General features: G+C 42.6%; 1 protein-coding gene across 1 annotated transcript; it reads left to right on the forward strand.

Annotated features, from left to right (window-relative positions):
• The first annotated feature begins 2,984 nt into the window (after positions 1–2,984).
• On the forward strand, positions 2,985–9,018 carry LOC131834715 (large ribosomal subunit protein eL30-like). Its single transcript, XM_059179357.1, has 2 exons — positions 2,985–3,402; positions 8,897–9,018. The coding sequence occupies exons 1-2, from the start codon at positions 3,060–3,062 to the stop codon at positions 9,016–9,018; spliced, it is 465 nt and encodes a 154-aa protein (XP_059035340.1). The 5' UTR covers positions 2,985–3,059.
• Positions 9,019–10,198: the final 1,180 nt, after the last annotated feature.

The following is a 10,198-nucleotide window of genomic DNA, read 5'->3' on the forward strand; positions in this document are numbered from 1 at the left end:
CATTAGTAATTCCAAACCTCAGCTCTCTCTCATCATCTAGCCCAGTGTAATGACAAGAGTACTTGAGATTCTGGCTGAGTAAAGAAAGTGGATGTAAGTGAAGCAGACAAGGTAGAAATGAACAGAGTGACATCTGGAGAGGAGCATAGCCAGAACTCAAATCTAGCCTGTGTCCAGCTGACCTCCCCTCTCATTGATTACCACTCTCCTCCAGATGACCCAGATGATGGACCATGGGACTTTTCACCCAGGCTGGTTAGAGTCTGTCCCCAATCAACCTCCAGCCCCTCCAGGTAGGCAACACCAAGGCATACTCATCAACAATTTTCCCTAGCACTGTGGCTAAGTTTGGGTCTGATTTCGCATCCCCCAAATTATGCAATGTGTGAACTCTCAAATAATCTTTTAAAATCTTTAATTTCTTTGAATTTTTTGCACAAAATTCACACATAAGAATTCTAGTTTGGCCACAACCTTTTTAATTAAATTAAATATAGAAGGCAAATGAGACTACTAGTCATCCAGGTGGTAAAATGTTTGGATTTAATTTATGCACACTTTTTCCTGGATCTCTAAGATAGATTTTATGGTTTTAACAAAAGTATAAGCTTTCAGAGTAATGCTAAGAGATGGTCCATTGAACTGTATTCTTAGAATATGAAAGACATCCAATCATTCTACAATCTCTACATTATAAACTTTTATGTCTCGACTATAGTTAATTTTCCATCACCCAAACTCTTGGCTGGACTTTCACATTTTCTCAATAATGACTTCTCTTCCTTGGCTTGTCATGTTAAATTTAGCAGAAACTGGGATGCTAATCACCTCTGCCCTAGTTCCTCCTCTATTAGGTCATTTCTGATGCTATCTTGGACTTCTTTTATCTTGTTGTGGGTCTCCCCATCACTGTGTTCCATGTTCATAAGAAAATGTTTTTTGGCTATCCACTTAGGCAGACCTATCAGACCTTTTAGGTAAACTTACCTACATCTGGAATCTAAACCATTGGCTGCAGGATATAAGCCTTAGTGCTCCTGCATTAACAATGGAGAGTGGAGTGTGGTATTTATTAAAATGCTTGTTGAGATGCCTCACACATGAATGTTTTTTAAGTGGGAAGTAGAAATGTTCCTTGTGTATAAAGAGCTATAGCTTCAGTGAAAGGTAGAAAGAGAGAAGCTTTCCCCCCTTCTCTCCTACACCCACCACAATTATGTCTTTTGGGGCTTAGCAAAATAATTGCATGGAGCAGGAAGAAATAAGGTGGAGACAAAGTGCAAAGATTTTCAGATTTTATCAGTTAACAGACCACATAAAAATATTCCAGAGATTATTATTCCTGTAGACAGTAAGTGGTGAAAATGTGGTGTGAAGCTGCTATCTCATACTCAAGACATAGCTTCATCTGCTCTTTGCTTACCTCCCCTACCTTGTCTCTTACAGACCCGCCTGCCCCACACTAAAAGCTACACTCATACCAAAATAATCTCACCTTAAGCCTTTGACTACCTCTCCTCTATCTCAAACACCATCACTTCTTCTACACATTGCCTGGCTATTCATATTCACCCTTCAGGTCTCAGCTTAGGTGTCACTCCAGCGGGAAGCCTTCCTTTAACCTCCATGGGTAAGGAGAACCTCCTGTGTGTCCCATCAGTGCTCTGTGCTTACTTCTACTTTTGTCTGACATATTATTTTGAAGAAGTCAGTTTATCTGTCCACTTTGGGACTACCCTCACTGTTCTCTCTCTCTCTCTCTCTCTCTCTCTCTCACACACACACACACACACTTATATGATTACACCAAGACACACATATGCACCAGGACAAACATGCCTATTAGATACACACGTGTGAACATACAGGTATACCCAGCTTCAGGGCCAATACTGTGTCTAGTTCTCTGCTGTAACCAAGCTTTGTTTGGACAAATGTTTTACTTCCTGAGTGATCTTGATTGACCTAGTGTTAATAAATTCAGAATAATATGTACTAGATCAATTTATTCACAACTGCTGGAAGACTAGACTGTGATGGTCTGCTGTCCTCATAGGTGTCATAGCACTTATGAAAAAGGGAGGGGAAAAGCGATTTTTAGTTGTCAGTGTGCATTTTTTACCAAAAGAATTAGGAAGGGGGCAGTTCTTAAAGATCAAGTATAACTGATAGAAAATTCAAGATGATAAAGTTTTAGGCATGTAATGAAAGAACCAAATAATGTTGCCTCAGTTCATTTACAAAATGCACAGTAGTGATTTATGGTAGTCACACTGGGCAGTCCAAGCAGCAGGGAACATCACTGCCTTGCTCAAAGGTGGAGGTCAGTTAGTACACTTCCTGTTCATATCCAAGATTCTTAGCATAGTATTTGACACAGAGAACATGCTCATTAGATTATTTTTTATTTCTTAAAATTTTCTAATTAAAAAAAAAACTATTAAGTTTGATAACTCAAAGTCATCTTTCAGAGAGATTTGTTAATCTGTCCAGAAAAGAATTGACACATTTGAAAAATGTTTAGTTGGACACACCTTTCAAAAGGAAAGGTGCCTCAAACTGTAACCATAGATCTATCTCTCCAGGCCAATCACACCAACTTCCTGAACATAAATTGCCTAAAAATGTTCCTGGCAGGCAGCAGATCAACCAGCAAACAAGTGAATTTGTCTTTATAAATCCCTTTGCTATTCCCCTGTGTTGAGTCCTGCTGATGTGGCATGATGTCACCCTGTTGGGGTGGTCTGGCATGGTCACCATGATATAAGGCATGGTCTGGTAGAAGTTACAGCCAGGGACTAGATCATTTTCTTAAAACAAAGGCTATATAAAGGTAACCAGAAGTTGAAAAAAATTAAGTTCTTATTCTACACAGATTTATTGCTGAGTCACATCCTTGAGAAAGACTCTCTTGATAAAAATAAACTTTCAGATGATAATATGTGATTATTGTAGAAAATGGATAAAAAAAAGATGAATACCCGCTTTTTTCCTTTCTCTCTCCCGGCCATTTTGGCGGCTGCTCTTGGTTGGGGCCATCCCGCACCTAAGGCAGGAAGATGGGGGCCTCAAAGAAGACGAAAAAGTCGCTGGAGTTGATCAACTCCAGGCCCCAGCTCATTATGAAAAGTGGAAAATACATGCTGGGGTACAAGCAGACTCTGAAAATGATCAGACATGGCAAAGCAAAGCTGGTCATCCTCGCCAACAACTGCCCGGCCTTGAGGAAACCTGAAATAGAATACTATGCCATGTTGGCCAAAACTGGTGTCCATCACTACAGTGGCAATAATATTGAATTGGACACCGTATATGGGAAATACTACAGAGTGTGCACGCTGGCTATCATTGATCCAGGTGATTCTGATATCATTAGAAGCATGCCAGGACAGACTGGTGAAAGTAAATCATGCAGAATTTTTCTTTAATAAAACTGGCCACAGCTTGTTTTTTTTTAAAAAAAAAGATGGATACCCAACTTTTGTATCAACATGAGTGGGACTGGAGGAGATTATGCTGAGTGAAATAAGTCAAGCAGAGAGGGTCAATTATCAAATGGCTTCACTTACTTGTGGAGCATAAGGAATTACATGGAGGACATTAGGGGAAGGAAAGGACAAGTGAATTGGGGGAAATTGGAGGAGGAGGTGAACCATGAGAGACTGTGGACTCTGAGAAACAAACTGAGGGTTTTGGAGGGGAAGGGGTGTGGGGAGTTAGGTGAGCCTGGTGATGAGTATTAAGGAGGGCATGTTTTGCATGGAGCACTGGGTGTGGTGCATAAACAATGAATCTTGGAACACTGAAAAAATAAAATAAATTAAAATTTAAAAATACAATAAAGTATTAGGGGAGATTGAATTTTCTGAGATGCATTGTCATGGTTAGGATTTGAATATGTGTTCTTTTACTCTTCTTTATCTATGCATATATATGTTTATAAAATAGGGATCATTGCATTTCTGACTTTATATTTTACCTTTTCCATCTAACATCGTAGCATGAAATATTTTCCTGTATTAGTAAACATTCTTTGAAAGTGCAAAATGACAACTGTACATACACACACAAAATATATTTAGTCATTCTTCTAGTATTTCTATTCTAAACAATACTCAGATGACACTCCTTTTCTTTAAATCTTGTCCACAGTACTGATCATCTTCTTGGGGTAGTTTTGTAGAAAATAGAAAGGCTTCTGGGAGGCTGGTAGTATGCTCTTCACTTCAGGTAGAGCTAGAAAAGAGTGGTGTCTGACTGGTTAAGCCTGTGCCTGAAGGACACGTCCTGTACTGCATTGGTTCCAAATGGCTTGGCTTGGGCCCATCAAATCCTTGAGCTTCTTTGTAAGAGTTTCTTAAATTTCCTGGCTTCTAAAGAAGAGAGGACCTCTCCAATATTAATTCCATAAGCTAAGGAGAAAAGGAAAAGAAAGTCTATTATTCCTTGAAAGAGATGGTAATATATTTTCCAGCAATGTCATCTCATCTCACACATCTTTGAGGGACTAGGTGTTAATCTGAAGGCTATTCAAGTTCATAAAATGTGCTTTTTCCTTACAATGACCTTTTGTTGGAGGTACTCAAGGTTTGTTTTTAGAAACCATTCTTACTTAACTGAGAACCTCGTTTTAAAATTATTTTTAAAATCAGTTATATTGTGTCAAGGGGTCTAGAGCAAAGGCTTGCTTTTCCTAAACTTAGAAAAATGCGTCTGTGCTTTCCAAAATGAAATTACTTCAGTCCTGATTTTAATAATACACTGCTATATATGTATGTATATTATATAATACATAGACAAAGGAACATATATAATAATGTATAATTATATACACAAGTATATAGCAATTTGTAGTCTAGAAAACATTTCCAACTACAATCTCCTCTTTTATTTATTTATTTGTTTGTTTGTTTGTTTATTATTTATTTATTTCAGAGAGAGAGATACACATGAGAGAGAGCATGAGGGGTCAGGAGCAGAGGGAGTGGGAGAAGCAGACTCTCCACTGAGCAGGGATCCTGACATGGGACTTGATCCCAGGACCTGGGATCCATGACCTGAGTCAAAGGTAGGCACTTAACCAACTGAGTCACCTGGGCATCCCTATGATCTCTTCAGATAGTCATAACAGAACCTTAGGTGTGGTATATATGATTTCAATTTTACTGGTAAAAATAAGGAAGTTTAAGGTTAAGTAAGTTGTCCAAGGTCACCTGCCTGGTTCACGGGTTATTAGATGATCCTCCTACCCCTGACGCCTTCCCAAACCGCCCCACTACTACACAGCTTCACTAAAATCATCCATGAAGTTGGTGACTGGTTATCCAATCTTGGTTTCAGTTTCATCCTGCAGAACACACAGATGTCTCCACACCTCATAGAGATATGACAAAGACAACTAAATTAGTCTAAAAACTGAATATTCACACACACACACACACACACACACACACACACACCTCCTATTTACAAAAAGAATTTAGAATGGTGACCCCACATTAGGGACAATAATAGTTTCACTGAAAAACTCAGGAGCAAAAGAAGATATTAATATTATGGAATCTTTAGCATCTCTTTATTATACACTGCATGTTCAAACTCTGGGATGATATCAAAATGAGAGTTTTCCTTCTCATCAATACCATGTGAAGATCAAAGTAGCATCATAAAACACAAAGGTGCTATGTATTGATTAAAAATCTGACCTAATGAGATTCAAAAGAAAAAAGACACTGGCTTGCCATGCATGGGCAGATGAAGAGAATGGCTCTGGCGATTAAAATATGAAATAGAAGGTACAAACTCAGGAAGCAACATGTCTACAGTCCACTGCAGAAAACAATAAGTACAGATACCCCTGAAACAGCTTTCACTTTCCTGAACTTCAAGCAGCATACCTGCTTTGTGGATAGTGGTTCTGCCAGTGGATAGTTTATATGAGACTACTTGGTTAAATGAAGTTTGTAATTGTACCCAGCAAAATTCTTTAAATAGTAAACTGTCGGGAAAACTAATACAATGTGAAATACACTGCAAATATAAAATGCAATGGAAATGCTTCATGGCGGGGTGATGAAAGCACAGATCGCCAGTCCTACCTGGGACTCCACCATCACAGAGTATGGCAAGTGTAATTCTGCCTTTGCAGATCTTTTTTAGAAAGCGAACATAGAACCCTTTCTGACAGATGTTACCTCTCCAAGCAATGCTTGATCCCTAAGTCTCCAATAATGTCAAGACAAATTTAGCTTCTTAGCCATCAGGTCAGGGTCAGACCTGCCTCCCCTCCGATCACTTGTGGCCCCAAGGGGCAGACATGGACCTGCTTCTTTGCTTATTCCCGCCATCCCAAATCCTGCTGGGCTGAATGCAGGACTCCAAGCAGGTTCTTAACACCTTTCTAGACAGTGGTGACTTCACATTTGCTTCAGGGAGGAAGGCGTGCCACCAACAAAACCTGCAGTTTTCCAGATATGCCTTGTTTAAATTTCTAGAAGAGGATTCTTTCTCCCTCCATCCCACCTTTCTTCCTTTTCTTTTCTTTTTTTTTTTTTTTGAAATGGCATTTCTTTTTTTTTTATTTTATTTTTTCAGTGTTCCAAGATTCATTGTTTATGCACCACACCCAGTGCTCCATGCAATATGAACCCTCCTTAATACCCACCACACGGATCACCCAACCCATCCCCTCCAAAACCCTCAGTTTGTTTCTCAGCATCCAAAAGTAAAAAATAACAGATCTCCTGAGACATCTTGTGCTGGCCACTTGCTATAGGCTCACTAGGGCCCTCTATAGCTCAAGTCGGGTGACTACCCAAGTCTGCTCCTGTGTTCCACCTACAGACAGGGAAATTTCTTTTCATTAGTCAACAAAGAGAACTAAATATCCTTCAAACAAAAATATATATACCATAGTGTGTATCTACACAACAAAAATACTACATATTATATACTACATGCTATATACTATAATGTATATATACACACACCCAATAAAAAGTACCAAATATCTCCATCAAAACAAACATGCATACATATATATGTATATAAGTATTGTTTGGGGAACAGTTACACACACACACACACATACTCAGTAGGTCTGTCCTGGTTTCTCAGAATTTCTGAGTAAGTTTTGACATATGCCTCCTCAGCAACCTAATGCTCAGATTTGAAGGGCTCCTTCTGCCTGCAGCACAGTTCATCAGGACCACCCCTGATTCCCATGCTGTTCCTGGATCTCCACGGTGGTGGCATGGTGAGGTCATTGTGGGGTAAGTCTTTAACAATTCCTGATGCCTGGGCTGCAGGGCGACAGATCCTGATTTGTGTGACCTGGGCCTGGGCCTTAGCATTCTTTCATGCATTCCCCAACTGCTCAAAGGAGCAGCCAGGGGCCAGAACCACTGGCTCTGTCTTACCTCTGACTCCTCAACTTGCCTTATATTTTAGTTCTTTGCATGCCTCGAGACTTAAGAAGACGAGTTTAAACAGAGCTTTTTTGGCACCTACTCCAGGGGTGGGGTTCCGTCCTTTGAGCTGGGATCCTTTTGGGTTTGAGCTTACCTCACACTGTGACCAGCTGTCTCAGGAAAAGACCCAAGGGCTTTCCAGGACACAGGCTTCCAGTGCTGCAACCAGGTCCTTGTGACTCCTGTGCATCGTCGGGCCCGGTATGGTCAGACTTATTCACCTTACACCCCTTTCCTCCTGGCAAACACGCAGCGGCCGAGGGACACTCACAGGACTGGGAAGCAGACTTTGAGAGCTGCTGGAAACTGCAGACATAACATATGCTCCTTCCTGGACCACATACCCAACTTTAGCCTTGACTTTAAATCCAACGGCACATCCGGGTCCTTGCTTCACCTTCAACATCATCCACACCTTCTCCTCCCCACAATCACTAGTTCAAGGTGTGATGTAGACAAGAAGGGAGTCAATAGTGAAAAGAACATTGTTTCTGCAGGCATTCTCTCTCCTTCACTACCAATCCCCCCCAGGCTGTTAAAGTGGTGTGTGTGTGTGTGTGTGTGTTTACACATCTGCTTCCTGGCATTCATGCTCTCAGTTCTAGGAGTCTGTTGTCTTCAATATGAATCATACTTCGATTTCTCCCGAATAAGCACCTTGAGTTCTCCTCACCTCCCCCAAGTCACCCCAACAGGATCATCAACCCTTTGGAAACAAGGAAATTAGGGTGGCAAATGTGTCCACTCATGGCATTGCTGGCCACTACAGATGACCACTTGTGATGTGGCTGTAGAGAAGGGCTAGTGCTCTCGGGGCAACACCATCCTCCACACACCTCAACTCCCCCAGTGGAGTCAAGTCACTTTCCTTAAGCTTCTATTATTCCTGTGTGAGTGGGTAGAATGAAAGTTGCTGTGAAAATTGAGTAAAATAATGTGAGAATAAAATGCCTAGCGTGCAGTAAGCACTAACTAAATGTGTGAGCCAGAGACACCCATATATTCTTTCATAAGAATTATCAACTGCTCACCAGACCTAAGACTACCTATGTGTGTCCTTTTGCCCTTTTCACCTGCTTCCTGCTCCCATTGGTCTTTCAGTACGGAATGGGGTTGCTCTGCCCCTAGTTCCTGGGATGACTTTAAATGCTCTGTGCAATGGAAAGAATCAGCAAGATTCTGGGGGAAAATGACCCTAGTTTATTCCAACCTCAATGCTATGAAGCCCCTAGCACTGGGCACCCCCACCTGAAACCTTGCCTGGGGGAGGGCCATCAAGTGCATGCTTCCCCCTTCATGTTCTGGTTGCACTGGCCCCCTCAGCACCTGTGTACTCTGCTTCTTTCCCTTACTCGTGTCTCACAATGTGGTGAATGGGACAAAGAGAACATACAGTCCCACTCCAACCTGTGTCTTCCCTCCTGCAGGGAGGGGACAGCAGATGGCTGGGCCCATGGCAGGATGTTTGGGCTACAAGGGGATCAGCACCTGCCCCCACACAGAGCATACAGGCCCCTTCTTGCTGTGCGAGTCTGCAGGAATTTCGTGATGACTTCCAGAGGTGGGACTAAGGTCAGAGCTTGGGCAATGCAATGGGAATCGATGTAAATCAGTTAGGGGGATTTTATTCCCTAATCTGAATGGGTGTCTTGTGTTGAGGAGAGAAGTGGAAACCAAGCCCAGCACACTGCTGTGGGCCTCCTCGGGCTTGGTTTTCATGGCCGTGGACATGACAGCTTGACAACTTCCGTGGCCGTTTTGGGGGATCGCCTGGCCTCTGGGAGGCTGCTTGGGCTAACTTAATGATAGAGTATGGAGGGGAAAAAGCCCATTTTGGTGATGCCCATGTGCTCAGAGTCCCTAGACAAACCCAGTCTCTGAAAAATAACCCATTGATCCCACTTGTCTTTTCAAAGGCAATTTAGAAGAGACTTCTAGACATCTAAGGCATCATTTGTTTACAAGGCCCTACTTCAATTATCAGTTGGAAGCTAATGTTTCACAGACCACATGTTTAAATGCTCACCTCTCCCATTGTTTATGAAAAAGCAGAGCCCAGGATTTCCAAGCGTGGCTTGGCTCTTCCAGAGGGCCCGGCCGTAGGGGGCTGGAGAGCAGAGGAGGTCAGTGCTCCCGCCTTCAGGAATCTCTGAGCTCGCCGGAACCTTCCAGTGTGTGGGTGGTAGATGTATCAGCTGACAGGGGGAAGTGAGAGCGTGAAGGCGGCCACCCAAGACTTCAGGTCACCGCTGACACTCCTGACGGAGCTCAGATCTCAGCGCTGGGAGGGCACCTGCTCCCCTTGCCAAAACAAACCAGCCCCTGCTAGGGGCACATTGCAAAGGAAGGGGGAGCCTGAGGGGCGGGGAGCTCTGGGTTTCACTTAAACCGGCTCAAATAACCAGTTTACAATGATGAGATGTTCTTGGGCATCGGGGGTAGAAAAAAGGCCGAGGCTCTGCTCCAGATCTGGGGAGCATTAATATGCATCAGGGCAGAGTTCTCAAAATGAGCTCTTGCTCTGGTGGTCCTCTGCCGACAGGATTTCGAACCGCTATTTGTTGTCTTTAGGCCGGAGGAACCATCTGGTTTTGATTCAGGTGGCCTCAGGCTTGCCTCAGAGGTGAAAAGGGTGTGCACTCAAATTGAATTTCTCACAGATTTCAAACCAGAAGAATCCCAGCTTTCTCACACAAAGCCCACTCTGCTTGGGCAGCCCCTGGCCCTTG

This window comes from Mustela lutreola, chromosome 6 (assembly GCF_030435805.1).
Source record: "Mustela lutreola isolate mMusLut2 chromosome 6, mMusLut2.pri, whole genome shotgun sequence".
NCBI classification, from domain to species: domain Eukaryota; kingdom Metazoa; phylum Chordata; class Mammalia; order Carnivora; family Mustelidae; genus Mustela; species Mustela lutreola.